Source organism: Lichtheimia ornata (genome assembly GCF_029851405.1).
Source record: "Lichtheimia ornata isolate CBS 291.66 chromosome Unknown scaffold00053, whole genome shotgun sequence".
Classification (NCBI taxonomy): Eukaryota; Fungi; Mucoromycota; class Mucoromycetes; order Mucorales; family Lichtheimiaceae; genus Lichtheimia; species Lichtheimia ornata.
In genome coordinates this window covers 187,523-213,253 of record NW_026695373.1, presented here as the reverse complement: position 1 = coordinate 213,253, position 25,731 = coordinate 187,523, and the positions used below count along the sequence as shown (strand labels likewise).

Sequence of the window (25,731 nt, the reverse complement as noted above, 5' to 3'; positions counted from 1 at the left end):
CATGTGGGCTGTGAGTACAAGTTTTTTTTATATACAATTGGAATGGGTGTGTATATATCCAAAATACTGGAAAAAGGGTTTTATTTTAGTGTAGGACGAATGATATGGTACGGGAAGAGAGAGTGTGCGTAAAGGTCAAGTGAGAGCCCTTTGCAATGCCTTGTGCTAAAAAGGGGATGTGCTATGAAAAGAATCAACCTAATTCAGTTTTCCAGTTTTGTTTGCTCCGAAGAAGACGCCATCAGTTCCACAAGCTGGGCTTTGTCATCTGTTGTTGGCGCTGCTGCTGTGCCTGGAGACGCTTGATCAGCCTCATGTTTGGCTGTGGTTGTGGTTGTGGTGTCATTATGTGGCTGTGTAGCAACGGTCGGTGAAGAAGAGGAAGAAGATGGATTGGATGTTGGATGGGGTTGTTGTTGTTGTTGTAGTGCACATGATGAAGATTGTGATTGTGATTGTGGTGATGTTGTTTGTGATTGTTGTTGTTGTTGTTGTTGTTGCTGGGCTGAGGCTGCAGCCATGATGGCAGCAGTAAACACACCATTGGTAGTAGGCAAATGACCCATACCCAATTTAGCATTGAGCTCTTCCACTTCCTTCATTAGGCGATAACTTTCAGACGAGCCTTGCATTGATCCAAGTGCTAGTTTGGCGTTGAGCTCATCCACTTGCTTGTGTAACCGTGCATTCTCTTCTTCGAGATGTTTGATCTTATCTTCCATGTCTTGAATGTATTGCTTCTTCTTTTTACGACACTCCTTGGCTGCCATTCGATTGCGTAATAAACGCCGCTGCCTTCGTTCATCATTCGACATGTTGCGTGTGTTGGTATTGCGTTTGTTTTGTGCATCCTCATCCAATCCTCCATTATTCGAATCATTGGTTGATGATGTTGTAGTGGCTGCTGCTGCTGCTGCCGTTGCTGTACCATCAGTAGGCTGTGGAAGTGCTGTTGCTTGGGCAATTTGCGGTGGACCTGGCAACGCAGTGATGACATTACCACCTTGAAGATGTTGCAATAGATTAAGACCAGGCACGGCGATAGGGGATACCATTGCTTGTGCCAAGGATGAAGCAGTCAAATTGGCAAGATCTTGTCCACTTGCTTGTGCATAGGTCTGTAGAAATTGATGCTGTTGTTGTTCACTCATGAATGCAAGAGCTGCTGCTGGTCCTGGTGGAGGTGGAGGTGCTGCTGCTGCTGCTGTGGGTGCTGTTCCTGCTCCTTGTCCTTGTGTTGTGGGTATAGTCAACATGTCACTACCATTCGTTGCTGCTGCTGCTGCTGCTGCCGCTGCCGCTGCTGCAACTGCTGCTGCATCTACAGCTTCAGTATTGGATGTTGCTTCATTTGATTTGCATTGTACGCCGTTACTCGAAGACTTGTTATCTACGTTCGAGGTGGATGAATTGTTGGTGCCACCATTTTGGGTGCCGTTGTTGAGGTTGGGAGAAGTTGTCGATCCATTCCCATTGTTGTCATTGGCCGATTCTACTTCAACTTTGATGGGGTGTTCTGGCGAGTCTGATGTCTTGCGCAACTTTGCATCCTTCGCATTGTCAGGTTCATCGGAAGCTGTACGCTTGGTGGAAAGAGGTTGTTCTCGTGACTCGTTTTGATGATGGTTGTCGGATGATAAGGTGGAGGACGCTGTGCTGTCGGTCATGATAAAGGCGCTATTAATTCTGCTGGATGATGGTGAAAGCGTGGTATATTCGCGAGATTGGTCAGCGGCTTTTTGGACACAGTGGATGGTGTTGGCTTATACACTGAGGATGTATAACGTGGTAATGATACAACACAAGTATAGAAGAATAGATAAGCGAGTAATAAAAGCGTGAGCTGGAAAAAGGCTGTTCTCTACCACTATCGCGTTAAGAAAAAAAGTTTTTTCTTGTTCTCTTGTTTTCTATTAAGCTCATACCGAGACTATAAACGTGCAATAAAACCAAGGCACAGACACTTCAAAGTATTAAGGGGATGCTTCTTGATCGTCGGTGATTCGATTTTTTTCCGCAGGAGGATAGCTTTGGGTATGGTGAGGCAACTTTTTTTTGATGACGATAATACTTGTCGACGTCGGCAACAATGAGGAAGAAGAGATGATGACGAATGCAGTTTCTGATTGCGTCAAACATCTTACCCACTTTCCACCCACCGATGCGGCGTTTCAATAATTTCATCCTATCAGATATCAGCATGTGCTTGCTCACTCACACAAATCCCACCTTTCCCCAACACACACACACACCTTTCATTCCACAGCACATGACAATAGCCTTCTGCCCATTTGGCCATTTAGAAGGTTATGGATATCACTTTTAATCCACCCCATTCATGAATTAACGCCACTTGCAGTGCTATAGATAGTGTTTCTATTTTTTATTTGTGCAACATTCTGTAACAACTCTTTTATCAAAGTGGGTTTTACCTTCATGTCACACACAAGGAGACGCAGGATGTGCTTGTTAAGTTCCAGCGAGAAAGCGAAAGGGCAACTTGGAGAAAGGGGAGATGATGGGCCATCAGTAGGCACCCCTCACTTTTGGATACATATGGCAAAGCATGGATTTGCTGCAGAATAAGATAACCACCATCAACAACATCATCATCACGAGTAAACTTAGCCTGCAATCCGTTTCACATTAAAGTGCATGCATATCCACCATTGTTAGATTGGCGAGCAAATACGAGTGATATGGTTTAGCTGCACTATTACATTGTTCGATTTAATTCACCAACTACAGCATCACGCCTTCAAAGCTGGTGTCGACAGGTTAGCTTTCAAATGTCATCCATGCAAGATCCAAAAGGATGCGCTCGTCCAATCATGGCAAATATGAAGCGCATTGATGTATACAAAAAGGATAAATCAATGGCTCAATAATGCATCAACAATGACTTGCCCATTCATACGTGTAAAGCACCCACCTATACCACCACCGATTATGCTCTTATGGGAGGGGAGTGGGGGAGTCGTTGGGCACAGCTTGTCCTGCATATCTGATCCTCATCTTCCCCTAACAGTGTTTTGCCGTTACTTGGCCCCCAACTCCTCACTTTTTCCTTTCTTTTCTTTTTCACTTGATATCCTTGTCACTTTACGATACGCACCGATACTTTTCTTTTTCACAATCACTCTTCCTTTTATTGTCGGGATTACTTTTTACGTGTATGATACTTGGCCATCACCATGGATACCACCACATTTCGTCATCCTTATCATGCAAGTGCGACAACGGCACCCAAAGTTCATGGATCAAAGTATTATGGACACGGTAGAGCAGGTCCATCGACATTGTTACGTCTACCTAGACCCTACAGCAACTTAGTATCAGCACCAGCAACCATGTTGCACCCATCAGTTGCCACCACAGCAGCAACAGCAGCAGCAGCTAGCTCAACAACAATGCACTCTGCATCTGCCATGCCAACATTTGTCGTGCAACTACCATCCAGTGCTGTGGTTCAAAGTGATCCAAATTTTGGAACCAATTCACCAGCCTCGACTACTACACCCCTCGCCAACAATAATAATAGTATCAACGTGGATCAGCAGGATCACAATAATAGCAACAATGCCCATCTTATCGGTCCGATTGTCGGCACAATAGGTGGGGTCATAGTGATTTGTCTAGCTGCATTTTTCCTTCTTCGAAAAAGAAAAACAAACAACCATACATCACCATCATCAGCTAACAATCAACCTTGGGGGTACAATCAGCGTCAACGGAAAGATAGTGAATCGGGTCATAGCACATTACGTGAAAATAGTGCCTATCACTTGCACCCACCACCAGCCTATACAAGTAGAGATGCGAAACGATTGACAGCTGATACGCTTGTTAGTATTGATCAGCGATCCTCTTTGTCTACCATGGTATCGAAACGACAATACATGCCCCAATTGGCCTATAGCCCAAGTAAAGCAAGCCTCAACCAACGTGACCAAGAATTAGGCGTGTCCCCAAGTAACACCTTGATTGGGACATTGTCTGAAAACGATGATGACCTTAAACATAATAATAATGGCAGACAACGCGTGCCGAGTTATCAACCCCAAGTGGCAATACAGCAGCCAGAAGAACCTACCATTACCAATGAGCCACCACCACCCGCAGGAGAAGAAGAAATCCAAAGTTACTATAATTACATCTCTCAAAATGAGACGCATAGTAGATCCCCCACCACAACAGAACCACATGATCAGAAATCATAGTCTATTTGTCTTGATTAAGTATACTAAAACTCCTACTACAGCATCCATTAGACATCTAGTGATGGTGAATGCATGCAGGCTCTTTTTTATTTCGTCAAGCTTTCCTTCCTTCCTTCCCCCAACCTCCTCATTGAAGCGTATCCCTGCTGCTATTGTTGCTTCATCCACCCCCTCCCTCCACTTTTAAGCAATCATGTATTCCGTAATGCAATGTCGTATTATATACTCTGTGTCTTCTTTTATATAAGTGTGTGTGTGTATATAAACAGCGCTCTCATTTTTCATTCCAAAATCATCCTCGACAAGTTGTTTATGCACCAATGTTGAAAAGCATGTTGCTACCATCACCACGGCCGCTGGGAAGATAAGTGACGTTGCGAGAAGCGGACAAAGTACCAGCGATCTCCTTGGAAGCTTCAATACGACGGAATTCAACGAGACCTTGACCAGCCTTAGCCAAGGATTGAGAGATCAATTCGGCAGCTTGAGAGTCACCCTCAGCACGGATGACAGCAGCTTGACGTTCATGTTCAGCACGTTCGACAACAAACTTGGCACGTTCAGCTTCTTGTTGAGCAATTTGCTTTTGTTCGACAGCGTTGGTGAATTCACGGCCAAAGGTCATGTGGGTCTAAATAAAAATTTGAGATGAGATGGTTGTTGTTGTCATGGCATCCATATCCTCTCCTCCCCTACTTACAATAGACACATCCTCCAAAGCAATGTTGAAATCTCTAGCACGCTTGTACAACTCTTCACGGATCTTGGCAGAGACAACTTCACGTTGAGTAATCAATTCACTGGCATCGAATTGAGCGACGATAGCCTTGAGGACTTCGTTACCAATGGATGGCAACACACGCTCATCATAATCGAGACCCAAGTTTTGATAAATGACAGGAAGGTTCTTGATCTCAGGACGATGCAACACACGCAAAGTCAAGCTGACCATTTGCATATCTAGTTTTCAAGAGAAGGAATGTCACTATCCCTGCTTCTCTATATACACACATCTTTTTTCTTTACCCTTGGAACCAGTGGTGGTGGAGATATTGCGAGGCTTGGTACGGACATCAAACAAAACGGCGCGTTGAAGCCAAGGAACAAGGAAATGAGTGCCCTCACCGGAGGAATCAGACTTGACACCTTGCACACGATCGAAAATGACAGCACGGTATCCACCCTGGACTGGGGAAGAAAAAAGAGTAAACATTTCAGCTCGCGTGTTTTTTAGCATGTTGGATCGAGGGTGATATTACCATCGTACATGGCAGACTGAAGACCACCGACAACAAGACCAGCGGGAATGGCGAACTTTGCAATCTTTTCGAGAATGGCAGCCATGGGGAGAGAGTGTGTATAGAAGGAAAACCAAAACAACACCGCTATTGCATTCAAACAAGCTGGGGAAATCTCACGATGCTGAGCTCTGTGACGGCTTTAGTTTTCAATGTGTCCAGGTGCATTATGCGAACCCATTGTCGTACAACACAATAAACGCATGCTTCATTCTATTACATGTCATTGTCGAGTTGTCATTGAAAAGTAGTCTTTCATGCTCATTATTGGACCTCTTTGTTCCATTGGCTTCATTATTAGTCGTTTAGTAGAGAGTCGTTGCCATGCAACACGCTCACTTGGATGTTTGCCTGCTCGTTGTTGGAGGAGCTGTCATATTCAACCCTCTTTGATATTCTTTTATCATGGTTGATGATGATGGCCATCGTCACCACTGTATGTACCTTCACTAGCAACCTCATTACTTGTGCCAGCATCAATCCAATTGTTAGCTAACAAGCCAATGTTTCGACTTTTATTATGACAAGGTGAGCGGTGATATATGGCATCTTATTCCAAAGCATGGATTTGATATTTGAGGAAGAGTTACATGATGTCTAAGTAGTCTTTTACTATATCACAGGTCTACTTGAGAAATGAACATTGATCTACAATAAAGAGGGGAGGGTTGATGGAAAAGGAACACCGACCAATTTTTCACTTCTTGTCTTTTGACGTTATACCACCACCATGGACGTGTTCAAGGAAATCCAGTCTCAACTTGGTGACAATCCAGAGGAATCGCTGTCCATTGTTCGCAAACTGAGAGAGGCTCAATGCTGCTTCCGTTGTTGTCTTCGATTCTTGTCGTGTCGACCATTAAAGCTGTATGCTGTACCGGAACAGGCAGGTGCTTTTCCACATTTATATACACGCGATCGCCAACCTTACACCTCTTTATGCACTCTAGGATCTTGGTGCTGCATTTGCAAAGCTGCTCGGCAATCAAGATCAAGCGTCCGATTTCGTATGCACGGCGTGTCTTGGTTGTCTCTCTGCTCCTGACAATACAGAGTTTTCGGATGATCTACAACAACGTTTCGAACGCGAAGGCTATCAGACCAAACAAGTGAATCTATCATGCACGCTTCCTATCAGCATGTTGCCTCGTGATCATCTTTTGGCACTTCATTTGCGTGACACGCTCAAGGTTAAGGTCGTTCCTCGAGAACCCAAGGAGCCATTCAAGCATCTCATTTCCAAATTGCTGCGAAACAAGTTGGGACTCAATATCAATACCGAGGGACCATTACGGATGACAGTTGTTATGGCACATGAACCTACGGCTACCGAACATATGTTTTTGACCCAAGCAAAGAATCCTGTGCTCAAGGTTCGCAAAAAGCAAAGAAAAGTAAGGCATCTTTCTGGAAAAGAAAAGGATTTAGTCTCATTTCTCATGTTCTTTTGTATCAGGGCAAGATAACGATTCTTGGTGATTCGAGATCCACCGTAGCTGAAGCTCTTAATGCATTGTCGGATGATGAGGCGAGATCGTAAGTATACCTTTAGGGAGATTAATAGACTACTTACTAAGATGCTCGTATGATAGCCTGACTTCGGTTCCTCCTTCACAGCAAACAACGTCTGCAACATTAGCAAGTCTCGATCTTATGCATGATTCAGTGTACTTGGCAGGTGAGTAATGGGTATTCAAGATGGGGGGGAATGATGGATTTACTGATTTTGGATTTATCAGGTCGCTATATCAAGTTGTCACGTGAATTTAGCCAGACACCATGGAGCATCAAAGGCAAAAAGTTGGCCGAGAACAGCGTTTCAGAATCTATATGTGAATTGATCAAAACCCAGCATCGATGCGATGGTAAGACCTATAGCTGGTTGTTACATGGTGGAACTAATTGTATATGGGTAGGATACAAATTTGTGTCTGCCGGAAGAGAGGATGCTAATGTACGAATGCTTGGCACTGGAAGACCATTTTACCTCGAGTTGATCAACCCACGCATCGCCAAGTTCGCTCAAGAAGAGTACGACACCATGCAAAGCACAATCAACTCTTCAGACACCAAGGCTGCTGTACAATTGAGAGACCTTACCAATATCAATCCGTGAGTATTTTCGGTGAGGGCTGGGACCATTTATCTTTGGAATGGGTTGATTGAGCAATGTCCATGCTCCTTAGAAAGGATACCAAGATCATCAAAGAAGGCGAGCAATTTAAACGAAAGACTTACAGGTAGAGTTTGGCTAAGGATATAATGGGATAGCCTGAATTGATTCATTTTGTCAGAGCATTGGTATGGATGTCAGATCCGGTGACACAAGAGATGATGGATAAGGTCAATGCGGCTGGAAAAGAACCATTCAAGATTCAACAAAATACGCCTGCTCGTGTATTTCAGCGGTAAGATGAGGAGGCACATACCACTATTCGACTCGGCCATTATTGATATCATTCTATCTAGTCGTGCTGGCATCATTCGTGAAAAGGAGATCCATTATTTACACATCGCACGACCTGCACGGGCGGGTGATTCAGCTGGGCCTGAAAAGCACTTTGCCGTTGTCACCATGAATACACAAGCTGGCACTTATATCAAGGAATTCGTTCATGGTGATCTTGGACGCACACAACCTAATCTTGCATCCCTCGCTGGTACACAAGGCGCTGATCTCATAGAGCTAGATGTTATGGAAGTAGATCTTGCATGGCCACCCAAAAAGTAATACAAATTGTTTTGTTGTCAAGGATTCTATTTTAACGATTGGGATGTTCAATCATAAGGAAGCAGCTCGATCACGCTTACAGCTCATACGTAGCAAATGCATAAAATTATCCATATATCAAAATTACATGCTTGTGATTCACATACTTTTGTCACCTACAAATTTATCAACCGTTACTTTTCCATCACTTTGACTCAGTACTCCATGGGGCTTGGCCACTTTATCAGTTCAATCCATCATGACAACAACTCCCACGCCCAATAGCATATAAACAAGGCTGTTGTCACCAACCCTATCATACGCCCTTTCTTTCTTCTTGTACGCACATCATCATCATCAATGGCCTTTGGTAAGTCTCAAGGATAGTCTTTAGGTAATCCCCATAATGATGGTACTCATGATCCATTCATCTATTATGTAGCCCACTTTGTTGCTTTATCACTTGGTGGGCTCATTACTGCCTAATGGCATTTGGCTGTGTTTCTTGATGGACCCTTTGTGGTAGGCATATTTGTAGGCAAAAGGCAACCTCTCAATCTGATGGGAAACTGGGACTCCTTTGTAGGCGACATAAATACATGCTTGAAACGTGCTCAGCAAATTGTCAACCGACCCTGTCAAGCATGTGCAAAACCAATATGTATCATTCTCTTGGGTCGTATACAGCACCAAGTAAGTACTCTTCAGACACCCACCAATAAGGTCAACAAAGCCATTATGAAAGCCACCGACTACAACAATCGTGTTATGACATAGATCCTACAATCAGACACCGAAGAAAGCGTTGAGCTGCCTCCAAAGAAAAGACTATATGCAAGGAAGGACAATGATACAGTTGAAGAGGAGCTCTCATTTATTGAGAATCACCAACACAACATATCGGGACGCATGGGCTGGATCGACTGCTACGCAAAAGGGAAAGAGCTTGGTCTTTTCAAATCTTTCTGCAGTGGAGAGAGTCGGCGGGTATCATTGAGCAATCGTCGTGCTTCGTCTCGAGCTCCTTTGGAAGAACTATAATTCCCCATGTATATCTCATCATAAACCAATAAAGTACTTTGCTCATTCCGTTAATCATGTACGCTTCCTACCAGCATGTTGTCTCATTTTTTTGGGCAGTCTACTTGCGTGATACGCTCAAGATCAAAGTCGTTCCTAGAAAGCCGAACGACCCATTCAAACATCTAAGCTGGTACACAAGTCGCTGATCTCATAGAGCTAGATGTTATGGAAGAAGATCTTGTATGGTCTACCCAAAAAGTAATATAGCGTAGCGTTTTTTTTGTCAAGATACTATTTTATTGATTTAGATTTCTTTGGTGGCGCTAATACTCTTTGTGCGTAACCGATATACAAAACCGTTTCAACGATAGCAATGATCAATGCACCAGCGAGAGAGAGTAGGACACGCTAATGATAAAAGTTGAGTTACCCATACCTTTCTTCCAAGACCTTGCTACGCTTTCCAACTTACAATGCCTACATCATCCGTCATTGTACGTGATCCCATATATACTGCTGTAAAGACCGCTGCCACTGAAAGACCAATGTTGAGGATGGTGACAATATGACCTTGTACTTGTTTGAGCTCGTTCGCATGTAATCCAAAAGCAAATCTTTCATTTTCAGAGCCGACCACTGAGCTCACCATGGCTGCATATTCCCGGTTTTGTTGCTCTTGCCTTAATCGATCGAGGAACACTTCTCGTGCTTCTTTAACCTTAAGTAGATGTGTGTGTCAGTGATTGCAATGCATCCAACGCCTCCACCTCCCACTATGTCACAAGTATATCCTTTCACGCACTTCAGGGTCTTCTTCTGGTTTGGGTTCAATGTATACGCCACTACCACGCACAAGCTCATGGAACCACACCCGTCCTGTAGAAAGCATCATGAGATTATTGATATGATATATAAAGTCATGTTTTACCAGGGTGTTTCTTGCCGAGGAATGTAGCCAATTCACGCAGTAATGTGAGGGAGATGCCATAGTCTTCATTGAGAGAAGCTTTGACAGCCGTTTCTGCTTCCCGTTGACATGCCGCACTGAATCCAGGCTGATCCACAAGTGCAGTATCAAGTGCGTCTTGGATTGACTTTGTGAGAATCAGCTGCATGGAATATCTCGATAGAGCAAGAAAGTAATAGTGTGTGTATAAAAGGGCTGTGAATGATGCACGCGATCTAGAGAGAATATGGAATTTGGATTTGGGTATAGCGGCCACCTAACCATGTGCCACTTACTTTGACTTTCGGCATCTGGGTTGCATAGGACGACTCGATGCATTATGCATAGACTCTTGTTATCGAATCAAAACGTCATTTGTTCATGAAAAAGTGACATACATGATACTCACCCCTCAATCATTTCTTTTGAACCGAAGATGAAAAGCTACGTGGCCGCTTACGGCTCTTGAGCCCTGATGAGATAAGCTGCTTGATCTTGGTAATGTTAAAATTGGTATGTGTCGTAGCCGGTTGCTGACAGGATGATGGGCAGCAATAACATAAAGCCAATCAAAGGAAACAATCCAAGGGTTTGTTGATGATGAGTATTTTGGTGACCAAGCTAGAGAATGATGTTGGATAATAGCTCAATGCTGACAAGGAAGGGTGAAGGTATATATGTCTGTGATGGCAAAGCGAACATAGAAATTCGGTTGATTGGCATGGCAATGATTGGCATGGCAATGATTGCCTAGGAAACCAAAGATCGACACCTAGCAACAAGGTCTTGAGTAGTATGATCCCTAGGTCGTCTACGTGCCCAATAATGCCCTGAAATAGGTGATGATCAAGAATCTTTTTTCTTTGCATAACATGGCTATCTTTTGCAGGCAAGACATTAGTAGCCATCACCATACATGGTTGACGTATAGACAAAGGCACTATTCTTATGGCAACATGTAGCTGGGTAGAATCCTTGGATTATTAATACCATGCACCCTCGATCGAAAGAAATGGAATTATGGATATGGATGCGTCTAATAGGCATCTTGTTAACAGCACTCATTCAAAATTTCTTTGTACCAACGACTAGATGCCACAACTAACGTATGAAAACAATGAACCATATACATGCTCATGTAAAAGACGACTACAACTCCCCATGTTATCTCTTTGTTTGCTTACACCACCAAAGCCCAAGTTATGTGGGTGGTTGTGCTCCATCATCTTGAGCTCCTTTGGGTAACAATGAAGGCTTGAGGATCAAGACATAAAGGAATGACTATAACCTACTTCACAGGATGCGTCATTACAGGTACAGAGGCCTGCATTCGACCGACGGAAAAAAAGCACCCCGCTCACAATGCCCATTATGCAGAGCCATCATCGGAACAAAGCGTAGTAACCCATACACACCCCGACCCATCCACATGAATGACAAGGTGAAAGATGGTTTTTTATGTTGAGGGAATACCATAAAGAGTACATGATAATGTTTGGGTAAATAGAGTGAACACGATGAGCATCATCCACGCATAAAGTGAATGCGTCACGAGGGAAACGAAATCCAATTTCGAGGCGTCCAAGTCTTGGCTTTGAAACATCCCTTTTTCCTTTTCAGTTATCTCTTTTCTCTTTATCTCATTCCAACATGTCTGACGAGAGTGTCATTGCCCTTGGTGAAAAGTTCCAGCAATTGCGCAATCGGCCAGGCAAATACGATGGTGCTGAGTACGATGAAAGCGTGGATTCCTTTGAAGGTGAAAAGTACAAAGTTATGAAGGTAGGCTTCTTCCTTTACACGCGTCAGTGTTTGGGTGATATGAACAAGGTGGATTACCTCTTTCGCTTCACGACGCTTACTTCTCTTCCACGTATTGTACAGGGCTTGAGTGATCAATTGGGACTACCTGGAACACCAGCAGCCGATGTCTTGGCACGTTTGGGGAAACCTGATGAATTGACTCCTTCGTTGCAAGGTGAACCTGCAGCACCGGTGATGCCAGGTAATCATTAATAAATGGGGTGATGATGATGATGATGATGGGTCTTTTCATGTCGTCTGACGTTGTTCGAAAAGGTCCTGTGGTGGGTGCTGGTGCAGATGCAGGAGTAGCAACAACCGCACAACAACAGCCACCCTATTACTTTGTCTATTATTGGCGTCACAAGCACGATTATCTCTATTTCAAGGTAACAACAAGCATGGAAGGGATAAGGGAAATGGAAAAGAAACACTACTAACGCTTTGTGTCCTTGTATTTTAGATTGATCCTATCCAGGAGAAAGTGATCACATCCGAATGGCATATGACCAAGGATTAGGCTTTACACTGTTTTTCTTTTCGTTACGAGTGATAGTACCTCGAATGAGGTAGAATAAAAAAAGGAGCAATTGCTTGCATACAAAGCTGATTTCGATCTGGTCTTCATGTCATGTTGTACCACACTCGGTAATTCATGCACAATGTAACACCGTAGTAAGCCAAGCAGCCTGAACTACAACGTCATCTACAAAGGGAAGCAATTGGTACATTCGTTCTTTTTCTTTACTGTTATTTTACCACTTTTACATTGGATCAAATGGCATTGTCTTTAAGCAACAAATCCTGGCTACCCAAAAGATACCAACTGCAGCCCGAGAATATCGCAACAACAGCCATCATCGTCATACTATGGATCCTATCCTATTACATGATGGTATGGTATCCATGTTCCCAAGATGTATAGCCTTATCATAATATAGTACGAGGTTTTAGAGCGTTTTATCCAACATCGCCTCCAGCAGGAGCATAGACAACAATGGTACAACAACAACATTTCTACTACTACGTTGCTTTTGATATGGTGGATGTTAATGCGCATTGTCATAGTTTATCCTCCACTACCTGACGTTGGCTTCCATTTCCTTCCTCAACTTGACCAACTTTGGTTGACGGACCTCTTTGATGCATTATTGGTATTCCCAACCATTGTGCATGTTGTTTTTCATCGAAAAGTAGTTCACGGTATTATGCTTGTTATTGACTATTGAACCCCTTTTACTTACATGGATAATAATGCAGTGGCTCATTCATGGTTCTTGACGTCGACGCTATGCAATGTGGAGCGAATCGCTACCGTGGCCATTACATCCTTTCCAGATCCACGTGCAGGCTGTGAAATGGTAACGAGTCAAATTTGGACCAAGGTGTCAGCCCACAAATGTGGCGATTGTATGTTTAGTGGACACACAGTATTATTTGTCATTTGTGCCTGCGTTTGGACAACGTATCCCCCATGTAACCAACGCATCGCAAGGGTTGTCATCTCAACGATCATTTGGTTGCTGGTCCTTGCAGGCAGCGCTATCGTTATCATGAATCGGTACGTATACATATACACGTTCTTTGGTAACAAGAAACACACCCTAACCAATTACACTACCGGCTATAGTGCGCATTACACAGTGGATGTATTGGTGGCGTGGTATGTCGGCATCGGCAATTGGTACATTGTGCAGTATTTCTGGAAAGAGCAAACCTGTTTGACGGGTAAACAATACTACAAGCCTGTCAACAACCATCATGGTGTATTTTCAGTTTTGGCGGTAGACGAGGATCATGAACGATATCAATCAGCTTTTGAAAAGCATCATCAACCTTCATTACGGCTTACCCTTGCTTCACCCACCACCACCAATGATCATTCGGAAATGGTCATCTAGTAGTAGCTATCTCCCATATGCATTAGTAGTAGTACCCTGCACCTTTACGATAAATACATAATAACATTTTTGTCCCATGTATCCCTAATAATGCTTTCATCATGACGATTGCTTGCTGTAGACACTTGGGAGATTGAATTTGCTGATGAAGCGGGTTATGTAATCAAGTTGTTGTCCCAATCACGTAATTGCTGACATGGCGGCTGCTCACTTTTTCCCTCGTGTACATGAAAAAACAGCTTTGACATGCGTCCATCTCTTTAAGTCTCATGATGATTGACGTCTTGTATTGAGACGCGAACAAACGAGAAAAAAGGCCGAGATTTCCTCTTTAACTGATAGCGAATAGATAACGAGATGTATCACAAGGGATGCATTTAAAGTTTAGTGCACTGTTACCTTCCGATTTTGGATGATGACAAGGGAAGGAACAGCGTCATACAGTTCTTTCCGCTGTAGGAAAGGATACGTGTACACTGCCAGTTTACTCAAATGTTTGTCATGGAAGAAAGGGTGGGTGAAAGAAAATGTTGTAAGCTGAGTATGCATTAAATGCGCTCGTGCTTGCCCTGGATTGTCATTTGTCAGATTCCGCCTTGTTAAAGCTTATTAAGCAAAAGGGTGTAATGCTATGCGCATGATGAGTCGTCTATTTGTCATCTCGTATGCAACATCCTTCATCGGCTAAACCTATCATTACACGTCATCCCAAGAAGAAAAGAACAAAAAAGGGGCAACACACTTTTATACCTGCTTTTGAGGATTCAAGAGTGTAGATGAAGATGTTGGGTCATTCTATCATCTATATAGAAAATTCGGCGACCCAATGGAAATGATGAATGAATGATGTGCAAAGGTTTAGGAAGGAAAAGGATGATAGTTTTTGGGGGCACGGTCCCCCATTATCCCGCTGGAATATCCCGATGCTAGGTTGTTGATGAGATCTTTATCAGTGTAGCGGGGAATATGTGTGCAATGAGGAAGGGGGGTCATGAATGAGGGAAAAGGTGGGTTATGCCAGATTCCCGCAATAACCCGCGTCCACAACAAGGATGAGCACGCTATCCCCTAATCGAGAAATCCGAATAATCCGATAGGGCTTCACCAACATCTTTCCTTTCTTTGTAAGCAAAACTCAGTCGCATTTTTATTTTGTTGCTCCTGCAAACTTGGCCCCCTCTTTCTTAACATCTTTTTTTTTCCTTCTTTCTTTTTACTGTTCGAATACAACAACAATGCCCACTCCTGCTCAAGAAATCCAAGCACAAGTCTCCAAAGAACTTGCTGGCTTTGTCACTATCATCGGTAAATGTCCCATCATCCAACCCAACATCCCTCTCTATGCAAGGACGCGTCTTTGTCTTTGTTGGGACGATCGCGCGATCCCGGTTCAAATGGGAGGAATCGTATGCCTGATTACTGACATTGTGCCTATGCAATAGTCTTGGGTGCCTCTGGTGACCTTGCAAAGAAGAAGACCTATCCTGCCCTTTTCAAACTTTTCCGTAATGGGTTCTTGCCTGAAAACACGCACATTGTTGGCTATGCTCGTACCAAGATGACTCATGAAGATTACCTTGGTCGTGTGACTCAATACATCAAGGCCGATGAGAAGGAAGTGGAAAAGTTCAAGGCCATTACTACATATCATTCAGGATTGTATGATGATGACGCGTCGTGGAAGTCGCTTGACGACTATCTTGTCAAGAATGAAGCGGATCGTGGTGTTTCCCAGGGTCATCGCAACCGTGTCTTTTATATGGCGCTTCCTCCCTCTGTGTTTATTCCAGTGGCCAAGGGTGTGAAGAAGGAGGTTTACTCTCGTGATGGTGTCAATCGACTCATTGTTGAAAAGCCTTTTGGTATGGATACCGAGAGTTCCAATGAATTGGGACGTGAGCTTGGTGCATTATTCAAGGAGGAAGAGGTAAAAAGCGGGCTATCCCCATTCTTGTGCATCACACGTTACTAAGCGCTCACATGTCAATGATGTCAATAATAGATTTACCGCATTGATCATTACCTCGGCAAGGAAATGGTCAAGAACGTCATGACCATGCGTTTCGCCAACATTTTCTTCAGCCAAGTGTGGGATCGCAAATACATTGACAATGTGCAGATCACTTTCAAGGAACCTTTCGGAACCGAAGGTCGTGGTGGATACTTTGATGATTTCGGCATCATCCGGGATGTCATGCAGAACCGTGAGAATCAATGCAAATGCCACACACACACGTACACCATATTCATTTCGGATATTCTTTTTAGACTTGCTTCAGGTGCTCTCGCTTATTGCTATGGAACGTCCAATTTCCACCGAATCCGAAGCCATTCGTGATGAGAAGGTCAAGGTGCTAAAGTGCATTCCTCCTGTCACCATTGATGATGCTTTGCTTGCCCAATACGTGGCTGCTAATGGCAAGCCTGGTTACTTGGAAGATGATACCCTAAAGAACAAGCAGAGCCGCACGCCCACTTTTGCTGCATTGACATTATGGGTACAAAACGAGCGATGGGAAGGTGTGCCTTTTATCATGAAGGCGGGTAAGGCTTTGGATGATGCCAAGGTGGATATCCGTATCCAGTTCCGCAACGTTGCTGGCAATCTTTACAAGGGTGCTCCTCGTAACGAATTGGTGATGCGTATCCAACCCAAGGAGGCTGTGTACATCAAATTCAACAACAAGCAGCCTGGCTTGTCCTACCAAACCATTCAATCGGATCTTGACTTGTCGTACCATGAGCGCTTCACTGACATGGCTATTCCTGATGCTTACGAATCACTTATTCTCGACGTCCTTCGTAATGACCATTCCAACTTTGTGCGTGATGATGAATTGGAAGCCGCTTGGAAGATCTTTACCCCATTGCTTCACCGTATTGATAGCGATTCATCCATTCCCGTACGCACTTATCCTTATGGTTCTCGTGGCCCTGCTGAGCTCGATGGCTTTGTCAAAAAGTATGGCTATGACAGATCCAACGCCAACTACACTTGGCCAGTACAAAGCGTGGCTCCTGGCAACAAGCTGTAAGACACCCACTCCTTTGCCATTTATTATTGTATCCTTTGTATTCTGCACCTTCACACACACACACATGACACCCAACACGATATATACACAGCCCCCTTCCCTCCTACCCCACTTTTTTATCATTGATCTTTGTTGTTCGCACCCATTGTTTGCATTCTATAGCATAATGTACACTTTTTTTTGTTTATTGCCACATGTATAAACACACAACTCGTTTGTAGTTCATTGTCTTTTGGATCTTTGTCGGAAACAACCGCATCTTGATTTGATGCATGATAATATCGGAAATGATCGGGATATAATAATGGACCCTGGTTTCCACCAAGCGGGATAATTTTATTCTGGCACCTGGCAGTTACATCATCATCCCATCTAAACCCTTATCTACGCTTTTTATCTCTTGATCCAGATGGCTACATGCAAAAAAGTCAGTCCATCGTTTTCAGAAAATGATCTTTTTTCTCTCCTTACCCGTGAGCCTGATCCTGCAGCACCACCACCATGACCTCCACGTTGCATCCTTGCTCGTTGCTCGGCTTCCATTTTGTCCACTGTTTTCCTGAGCTCCAGCATATGGACCAAAGAATGATGTAGCTGATCATACTTTTGTACCACTTGAGCAGTAGGCATTTGTGGCCGTACAGCTATTGCAACATAACATGTCAATGACTTTTTGCTGGTGCAAAAGGAAGAAAAAAGAGAATGCCAACTTACGTATATCCATATCCGCCATTGTTTTCAAAAGCTTTTGCTGTAAGGCTTGCTTGGTAACTACTGGCAACTTTTGGCTTCGCACATAGACTCCTTGCACCATCTTCTCTTTTCGTTCAGGAATAACATCTATGGCTATGAGTCAACAACAAGAATCCTTCCTATTAAACATGTCATCCTTACCATCGAGGACGCCTGAAGATGCATTTGATATCCTCCTATTCTTTTTGACACCACCCTCATCTTGTGTAGCAGCCTTTTTCTTTTTCTAATACAACCATGTCAACGCTCATCGATCTCCCTCTCTTCTTATGGTACACACACTTACCTTTGAATCCATTCCAGCCGTTCCACCCGTGATACCAATACCACCTGGTGTGGATAAGGATGTTCCCCCTGATGTGCTAGCTGCTGCACTGGCACCAACGCCTGAGCCAGTGGGTGTCAATGGCGTGGTTGGCATTTGTTGTGCTTGTTCCAATTGTAGTGCATTGAGTAGTGCTTCTCGTTCTCGTGCAAGTTTTGGTTCATTCATCTCGATACGTCGTGCTTCCACAAATAATGCTTGTTCTTGTTCAATTTCCTCTTTGGTGCGATTGAATAATGCTATCAATGCCTCCTTTCGTTCTGTTTCCTTGGCTTTGTCGAATGCGTATTGTTGCATCAGCGTTTGTCGATCCTGATGATATTCGCCTGGTAAATGAGGTCGTGCTTTGATCAGTTTGCGTTGAACGGCATAGTAACGATCTTTCAAATCCTTTTACAAAAGAAAAAACATCATGCTTAGATTTCATGCATGTGCCACCACCACAAACAATGTTACTACCTACCTCGATGCTACGTGTCTTTTCAGGGAAATCGTATCGATCTTGTATTACTGGAAACCGCAAATCGTATCGTCGACAAAGGTTGAATAGATAATCCGTCTCATCTTTGGTCCATTCTGAATCTGAAAGCAACAAGTGAGTAATCCACCTATTGCTTATCTTGTATCTTTACCTATCAAATGTCGCTCATATTCTTCATCCGTATAATCTGGTACGTCAATGACACGATTGAACTTGGAGAAGGGGTATTCTAAAAGAAATATGAATATCATCCACCGTTATCATCATCCATACTTGATCTCACCTTGATTGAGTTTGCTTTCTTGTATCCAATGATGAAGAGTGAGATCGTCGGTACGTGCAGGGTTTGTAAATGGTTGTTGCACCCTTATTATATGATCGCATTAGAAACAATCCAAGTTTGCTGTTTTTGATATATGATAGTATACCATGCTGCTGCTTTTTTCTTGTCGTTGTATTTTGCTTTGAAGGTGGGCTTAACAAATGCAATCGGTGGAGCTCCTCCAATGAGTGAATATAGGTCGCGAGAGACCATGGCTATATGACATGCATCGGTATTCAGTTTGTTGAAATGTGGCAGTTGTTGTCGTTGTTTTGCTGACCTGCATCGGTTTCCATGGGCGTTGGTTGATTGGTGGTCTTGTCTTCGGGTTGTGTCGATTGCATTTTCAAAAAGAGGTGTGTGGAGTGGAGAGGGAAGAAAAAAGTCAGCCATGCTTCGTTGAGCTTGGTGCGGTCAATAAGAAGCCTACTACGACTATGCAGACACCACCAGCGCCCCCATCCATTTCACAACAACAACATGCAATAGAGAACATAATGTATATCATGCGAGATGTTGTTGTAGCACGTGCTGTCCTTAATAAACGTCAATGACCTGATTTATGGTGTTTATCATTGAGTGGCAAACATACATACATACTCCATTACACTATGCCATCCACCATCCAAGTTGATGGTTGCAGGATTGGTATCCACCCATTCTTTGATAATGAATTCTATCAAGTTTATTTACTGATATGAATGATCCTAATGTAGTGTTCCAGTAAACCAAGCAAGATGTACGTAGGTGCCACAACAACATCCATAATACTCCTTAGTTACACGGGATTTTACCTGTGCAAGATTTTGTTCATTTCCCTCCCCTTTCTCCTGCTGGCCTCATCCATCTTTCTCTTCTTGATTATTATCCCCTGAACGTTTACACCCAAAGAAAGAATGACCGCTGACGACTTTTCCAACCCGCTCAAGAAGTACAAGCTCGTTTTCCTAGGAGAACAAAGCGGTACGTCCATCACTGATCCCCCGTCGCCATGGCAATGGGCCTTTAGGAAATGAAGCTTGATGATGTAACTTTGGCATACTTTAGTGGGAAAGACCTCGCTTATTACTAGATTCATGTATGACACCTTCGACAACACTTATCAGGTACGGCTCCTTTAGGAGATCTGGTTGTGGGGGAAAAAGTAGTCGATCTTTGTGTCACATGCAAACGTCAAAATGTCAAATCCATTCTATAGGCCACCATCGGCATCGACTTTTTATCCAAGACAATGTATCTCGATGATCGAACAATTCGATTGCAATTATGTGAGTATTTCACTGTATATGTAAATCAGTTCACTGATGCATTTATTAAGGGGATACGGCCGGGCAGGTAATAAGAGCAGCAGATAGTAGAACGCCACACACGGCATCATCTCCAACAAACCCCCTCCTCTTCCTCGATTAGGAACGTTTCCGGTCACTGATACCAAGCTACATTCGTGATTCTTCTGCCACTGTCATCGTTTATGATATCACTAGTAAGTACAACGAGTACAAAAGGTGCGCTGTTTTCACATTAAATACCCTCCCTATTAGATCGCAATTCATTCATGAATACTACGAAATGGATTGACGATGTTCGCGCAGAACGTGGAAAGGATGTCATTATCATCTTGGTTGGAAATAAGACTGACATTGGCGAAAAACGGTAAGGCCTCAACCATGGATGAAAGGACCTCTCTGTGTACTAAAAGGGTCACGTTGTTATCACTCACACAGCCAGGTATCAGTTGAAGATGGGGAGAAAAAAGCCAAAGAGTACAACGTGATGTTCATTGAAACAAGTGCAAAGGCAGGATACAATGTAAGTTTGGATTATCTATTACTTTTACTTCGGTAGAAGTCTCATAGGGTTTACAGGTCAAAGCTCTCTTCCGAAAGATCGGTCATGCATTACCAGGAATGGAGACAACGAGCACGGATGATACACGTGATTCAAGTAAGGACCAGAAAAGAGCTTTAACCAAGGAGATACATACTCAATAGCCCATTTTATTTAGTGACCAAGGTCGACTTGAATGATACAAGTGCTTACAACGATAGCAGCTCTTGTGCTTGCTGAGAAATGATGACACCACCATAATACCTTTCAACCTATAGCTTATTTCCATCTACTTTGTAGACACATACAATATCCATATTCGCATAGCAACATGATGATAGACCACATAAACAAAGACCATTGCGTTAAAGAACATATATGATATGATGACAATTTCTTAAGATGCTTTTGCGACAATTTATAAAAATGAAGAGATGATGCAATTATTTGACGTTGACAAGCTTGACCTAGAGACAGCAGTCGTTAGTACATGATCATCATCATCACCATAGAGGCAACTTACTTCAAAAACAAGAGTAGCGTTACGAGGAATATCTGGGGGAGCACCTTGCTTGCCATAAGCGAGAGGAGCAGGGATGGTCAACTTGCGCTCACCACCCACCTTCATGCCAGCAACACCAATATCCCAACCCTTGATCACTTCACCGCGACCAAGCAAAAAGTTGAAGGGCCTGCCAGAGACGTTCTTGTCAAAGACCTTGCCGTTGGTGAGCTTACCAATGTATCGCATGCCGACACGCTTGCCACTCTTGGCCACGTCACCGTTACCAATCTTGACATCTTCAATGATCAAACCATTGGGCAACTTTCTAACCTTAGACTATCAAAGAGGACATCAGTAAATGGTAAGAAGTAGATTTACAATGCATGAATATTACCTCTTTCTTTTCTTCAACCTTCTTTTCTTGCTTCTTTTGTTCAGGCTTCTTCTGTTCAGGCTGCTTCTTTTGTTCAGGTTGCTTCTTTTGCTCAGGTTGCTTCTTTTGCTCAGGCTTCTTTTGTTCAGGTTCCTTCTTTTGTTCAGCCTTGGCCTTCTTTGCGACAGTGCTTTCCTTCACAGTTTCAGCAGGACGCTTCTTGTTATCCTTCTTGACAGGTTGAACAGGCTCCTCTTCTTCTTCAGATTCCTCCTCCTCTTCGGATTCCTCTTCCTCAGACTCTTCTTCTTCGGATTCTTCTTCTTCATCATCCTCATCGGATACCTCGGCTTCATCATCGATCATTCCTAAGAAAGTTTGTTGTCAACAACTGAATCGATCACCTAGCAACCATACAACATACCACGTCTTTGTTGGATGAGCTGAGCAAGGCTAAATATGATATATCAGCTATCCATGTACTACCATATACCTATCCTGCATGATTACTTACTCATCCATGTTTTCATCACCGCTTTCGTCATCTTCATCATCAAAAACATAGTTGCCAGTAAGATGAACGGTGCTAAATGCACATTTGTATTAGAGATAAGATCTATACTTCCCCTAAATACCCTTCACTTACTTTGAGCCAGTGACAGTGAAGGAGACCTCTTCACCCTCGACAAAAGTGATATCGAGCTTTTGCTGCTCAATCTACCAATGATTCACTATAAGCATACGTTACACGTTTAACCTTGCGACGTCGACGTTACCTTGAATGGGATCAATGTGCAAAGCACAAATTCCTTCTTGTCAACCTTGACACGCACACTCGAACGCTTGTCACCCTTTGCATCCTCGGCCAAAGCAACCTGTATCCATCCATCATGTCAATACCAAAAGCAGACCGATTCATAACGTGTCACTCTCGCGATCGTGGTTGTTGAGAAGGAGATGATCTACTGACCATGGAAATACGGAAAGGTGCGGTGACGACTTGGCTGTACGTCTTATCAGGCACGACTTGAAGACCTGTAAGGTAATAGACACGCTTGTTAATTGGGGCATGGAGGGCATACGATGGTTGACATGCATACCCCAGAATCCTTGCACGCTCATGCTGATCAAGTTGGTTTAAAGATAGCGTGGCTCGATTCAAGCGAAAAAATATTTCTTCAGTCGGACTTATCCAATCAGCAGCTGTCAAAGTAGATATCCTTCAATGCGGACGACGTCGTTTGTTGCCATAGGCTCTAATGATCGTGGCCCCTCCTCCAACCACATCTTGTATCATTTTCTTTTCGATGCCAATGCAATAAGCAAATGTTGGGTTTTTTATATAGTAATAAGGTTTGTACAAATTAAAGGCAACATCATCAATAAACTTATATATGTAGTCGACGACATGCAGCTATTCTTCATCAGCGAATCGCCAATTTCTAAACCACATTCTTCCTGTATACTTGTCAAGTGGACCTGTCATGCCAAATGCAATAGGGCTGAAATAGATAAATGCAGAGATGACCAATGCTAACGCAATGGTAAAGACCACGGTTTGTGTTCTTGGAGAGGATTGGGCGACAAAATGATCCATCAACAATGGCACCATGAAAATGCTAAAGTACAAGGCTGGGAAATAATGGTGAAGGTAGGTGACACGTCCCATGATGAAGAATGGCAAGTAATGAAAGAACCATCCAATAAGCAAAACCCTGCCCGTGAAATAAAAGTCATCCATTTTTTTCCCTAATCCAAACACCTTATTAGCTTTTTCTTCATGGTTTCCATGCTACCACAACTTGTTACCTTGTAATACGTGGGCTCCGTGACGACGCGTACGCACATTGTAAATCGCCACGGTCAAACCAAATACAGCCAAGGATGCAGCACTTGCCCACCAAACAGCAGGGTTACCCATTAAAAGGTATCGGACATTCTTCTCTCCCCAACCGCATATGCGCATGCCGATGGATACTAGGGGCCATTCAGTGGGGGCTGATGTGAGCCTGTCTTCTTTGTCAGGGTCTGGGATAAGTGCATTGTTGGATCGCCACATGCCCACATTCAAATGAATAAAATCACGCCAAAACTTGCTGCGATAAGCTTGTTTACCAGCAGGAGGCACTATTCATAATACAAAAACAACCTTAACACATGCCATCTTTGGGAATGGTAAACAAACTTACGTTTTTCGTTTTCATGTTCTTCAATGTTCCACAATACAGCGGGGTCATTGTCTTTGGCATTTGGATCACATGTCATTTCACCTTGCTTGAAGCCCCATTGTGGAAGCGACGCCTTTTCGGATCGCAATAGACATCCCAACTCAACGTGTCGAAGCCTGAAACGTGTAGATAACGTATGGATACGGTTGTTGTCGTTGCTCATTGCACCAATATCATCCTTGACTTCCACTTTCCAAGTATTGCCAATCATGGGGTCCTTCTCAGTGCCATGTCCACCGACTTCGTAATGCTCGTTGGTAACATGGCCGGGCATCTCGTGGCTATGCAAGTAAACCTTGGTACGCTTATGCAACAAACGAACATGATCGCCATCACGGATGTATTGGATATCCTCTTCGTTGACATCTCCTTCTTCTTCAGCATCCACTGGATGAAGAACCCAGTTGTTGTTCTCGTCCTTGTGGTGGTAAATCGTCACTTGTTGATGCTTGGACCCTTCTGGATATTTTTGGACATGAGAATGAAGAAGACCACCTCCTAAAGTTTGGCTCTTTATGGTAACTTCGGAGCCAAACGCGATTTCTGTAAATGTTCTTCGTCAGCATGATGATGCATGTAGTAGTTGTAAACAATGAAAAGGCTACATACCCAATGGACTTTCACCAAGCGAATTTCCTTCAAGTTGTGCTTGGAATAACGAGCTCATCTGATTATCGCCAGGACCACTTTTACTGAGGATTGTGAAATGTGCCTTGAAACTTGCCACATAAACGACCATTGGGACAGCAATCAACGTGATTGCACGGGCCACCCAGTGAGCTGCATAAACAACGATAGAGAGTTGAGGATCTCCATACAAGTCCCAAAGTTCATCGAGCGTGTAGACGCCCACCATAGCCACAGCAAACAATCCAACCCATTTGACACTATAATAGGGTTAAACACATGCTCCATTTCTTCATCAATCGTATAACATACCTTGAGACACAGCCAAGAGAAACACCAGTCATAAACATCCATAACCACCATTGTTTGGAAAAAGGTCTAACAACGATAATGTGAGATCGCCACTGCTGATGAATATGCATAGTACTTACTGATGACGCGTGCTTCGAAGTTTGGAAAGGCAATAGAGTGATGTACATGTAAAGAACAAAAGCATTGAATCCAAAAGAATAAAGCGGCTGATACAAAGGTATGCCGTATCTAGTAAAACCAACAACAACAATGAGACGTGATGTAATTGTGTCATTATCGATCATTAACAACTTACCAAACAGCACCATGGAAGCCGCCAAAATACTTGCACGCATCGACATGCCAAATTCCTTGGCTGTGCCATAAGCTAATGGCACCATGAGAGCGCCCCACGCCGAATTGAATAAACGCATACCCCAATAATTGAGTCCTTCTGGAAAGGTGGCACCTGATTGAAAATCAAAGGATCCATCGTATCCCACCAGCCAACCGGACAATCCAACCAGCATCTTGCCCAAAGGTGGATGAACATCAAAATAGTATTCTCGCTTGAGGTAATATGAACCAAACTATTCCCACCCATATTAATGGACCCATGAATTGCTTTGTTTTGCCTTGCTGTCCTTTACCTTTCCAAAATGTGCCTCATCCCAAACGACGGAATCGGATCGAGCAAGGTCATAGAAACGTGTGATAAATGACAACAATGTCAATGTTGTAGGGATAAGCACGTGCTGATACTTTTTTGCAGCTGCCATATACTACAACAGGGTCGATTTAGTATACATGAATGATTTATATATGCACACACACAATTACCTTTTTGTAGCCTGAGGTGTGAGGATGTCGATTGCGAAATGATCTCTCCTTTTCGGCATAGATATCGTCTTGATCGTCGTTCAATGAAATGGGGTCGTAGCCTTCTTCAGCCATGATGCTGCATGCAGCCATGCCATTTTGCGTCGTGGTGTGTCTTCTCTTTAGAGTGTCCATGGCAACTAAAAGAGATTCACAGAGAATGATTAGAACGAGAATCGATGCT

General features: G+C 43.4%; 12 protein-coding genes across 12 annotated transcripts; 6 read left to right on the top strand and 6 right to left on the bottom strand.

Annotated features, from left to right (window-relative positions):
- Positions 1–203: 203 nt before the first annotated feature.
- Positions 204–1,667, bottom strand: O0I10_009305 (uncharacterized protein; the record flags this gene model as incomplete). The annotated part of the gene is made up of 1 exon (XM_058489300.1): positions 204–1,667. The coding sequence occupies one exon, from the start codon at positions 1,665–1,667 to the stop codon at positions 204–206; it is 1,464 nt and encodes a 487-aa protein (XP_058340011.1).
- Positions 1,668–3,194: 1,527 nt separating this feature from the next.
- O0I10_009304 (uncharacterized protein) lies at positions 3,195–4,220 on the top strand (the record flags this gene model as incomplete). The annotated part of the gene is made up of 1 exon (XM_058489299.1): positions 3,195–4,220. The coding sequence occupies one exon, from the start codon at positions 3,195–3,197 to the stop codon at positions 4,218–4,220; it is 1,026 nt and encodes a 341-aa protein (XP_058340010.1).
- Positions 4,221–4,530: 310 nt separating this feature from the next.
- Positions 4,531–5,564, bottom strand: O0I10_009303 (uncharacterized protein; the record flags this gene model as incomplete). Its single annotated transcript, XM_058489298.1, has 4 exons — positions 4,531–4,851; positions 4,921–5,180; positions 5,247–5,408; positions 5,480–5,564. 4 exons carry the CDS (start codon positions 5,562–5,564, stop codon positions 4,531–4,533), a joined length of 828 nt encoding a protein of 275 aa, XP_058340009.1.
- Positions 5,565–6,248: 684 nt separating this feature from the next.
- Positions 6,249–8,249, top strand: O0I10_009302 (tRNA pseudouridine(54/55) synthase; the record flags this gene model as incomplete). The annotated part of the gene is made up of 9 exons (XM_058489297.1): positions 6,249–6,404; positions 6,469–6,912; positions 6,975–7,054; positions 7,111–7,196; positions 7,258–7,383; positions 7,435–7,630; positions 7,705–7,758; positions 7,813–7,926; positions 7,988–8,249. 9 exons carry the CDS (start codon positions 6,249–6,251, stop codon positions 8,247–8,249), a joined length of 1,518 nt encoding a protein of 505 aa, XP_058340008.1.
- A 1,293-nt stretch (positions 8,250–9,542) lies between these two features.
- O0I10_009301 (uncharacterized protein) lies at positions 9,543–10,366 on the bottom strand (the record flags this gene model as incomplete). Its single annotated transcript, XM_058489296.1, has 4 exons — positions 9,543–9,659; positions 9,724–9,969; positions 10,054–10,127; positions 10,180–10,366. The coding sequence occupies 4 exons, from the start codon at positions 10,364–10,366 to the stop codon at positions 9,543–9,545; spliced, it is 624 nt and encodes a 207-aa protein (XP_058340007.1).
- Positions 10,367–11,847: 1,481 nt separating this feature from the next.
- Positions 11,848–12,520, top strand: O0I10_009300 (uncharacterized protein; the record flags this gene model as incomplete). The annotated part of the gene is made up of 4 exons (XM_058489295.1): positions 11,848–11,979; positions 12,082–12,202; positions 12,277–12,389; positions 12,464–12,520. 4 exons carry the CDS (start codon positions 11,848–11,850, stop codon positions 12,518–12,520), a joined length of 423 nt encoding a protein of 140 aa, XP_058340006.1.
- A 532-nt stretch (positions 12,521–13,052) lies between these two features.
- O0I10_009299 (uncharacterized protein) lies at positions 13,053–13,901 on the top strand (the record flags this gene model as incomplete). The annotated part of the gene is made up of 3 exons (XM_058489294.1): positions 13,053–13,203; positions 13,261–13,561; positions 13,631–13,901. 3 exons carry the CDS (start codon positions 13,053–13,055, stop codon positions 13,899–13,901), a joined length of 723 nt encoding a protein of 240 aa, XP_058340005.1.
- Positions 13,902–15,136: 1,235 nt separating this feature from the next.
- On the top strand, positions 15,137–16,936 carry O0I10_009298 (glucose-6-phosphate dehydrogenase; the record flags this gene model as incomplete). The annotated part of the gene is made up of 4 exons (XM_058489293.1): positions 15,137–15,206; positions 15,344–15,828; positions 15,904–16,105; positions 16,170–16,936. 4 exons carry the CDS (start codon positions 15,137–15,139, stop codon positions 16,934–16,936), a joined length of 1,524 nt encoding a protein of 507 aa, XP_058340004.1.
- Positions 16,937–17,316: 380 nt separating this feature from the next.
- On the bottom strand, positions 17,317–19,161 carry O0I10_009297 (uncharacterized protein; the record flags this gene model as incomplete). The annotated part of the gene is made up of 10 exons (XM_058489292.1): positions 17,317–17,349; positions 17,408–17,580; positions 17,651–17,776; positions 17,831–17,915; positions 17,976–18,404; positions 18,478–18,596; positions 18,647–18,724; positions 18,779–18,861; positions 18,924–19,032; positions 19,098–19,161. 10 exons carry the CDS (start codon positions 19,159–19,161, stop codon positions 17,317–17,319), a joined length of 1,299 nt encoding a protein of 432 aa, XP_058340003.1.
- A 552-nt stretch (positions 19,162–19,713) lies between these two features.
- Positions 19,714–20,884, top strand: O0I10_009296 (uncharacterized protein; the record flags this gene model as incomplete). The annotated part of the gene is made up of 9 exons (XM_058489291.1): positions 19,714–19,780; positions 19,865–19,923; positions 20,016–20,085; positions 20,136–20,152; positions 20,228–20,300; positions 20,359–20,470; positions 20,542–20,626; positions 20,683–20,761; positions 20,823–20,884. 9 exons carry the CDS (start codon positions 19,714–19,716, stop codon positions 20,882–20,884), a joined length of 624 nt encoding a protein of 207 aa, XP_058340002.1.
- Positions 20,885–21,087: 203 nt separating this feature from the next.
- O0I10_009295 (uncharacterized protein) lies at positions 21,088–22,644 on the bottom strand (the record flags this gene model as incomplete). Its single annotated transcript, XM_058489290.1, has 9 exons — positions 21,088–21,111; positions 21,168–21,485; positions 21,544–21,890; positions 21,947–21,975; positions 22,037–22,108; positions 22,169–22,239; positions 22,299–22,397; positions 22,493–22,557; positions 22,623–22,644. 9 exons carry the CDS (start codon positions 22,642–22,644, stop codon positions 21,088–21,090), a joined length of 1,047 nt encoding a protein of 348 aa, XP_058340001.1.
- Positions 22,645–22,936: 292 nt separating this feature from the next.
- O0I10_009294 (uncharacterized protein) lies at positions 22,937–25,682 on the bottom strand (the record flags this gene model as incomplete). Its single annotated transcript, XM_058489289.1, has 9 exons — positions 22,937–23,271; positions 23,332–23,649; positions 23,712–24,293; positions 24,360–24,637; positions 24,690–24,755; positions 24,809–24,917; positions 24,985–25,258; positions 25,319–25,450; positions 25,509–25,682. The coding sequence occupies 9 exons, from the start codon at positions 25,680–25,682 to the stop codon at positions 22,937–22,939; spliced, it is 2,268 nt and encodes a 755-aa protein (XP_058340000.1).
- Between the last annotated feature and the right edge of the window lie 49 nt (positions 25,683–25,731).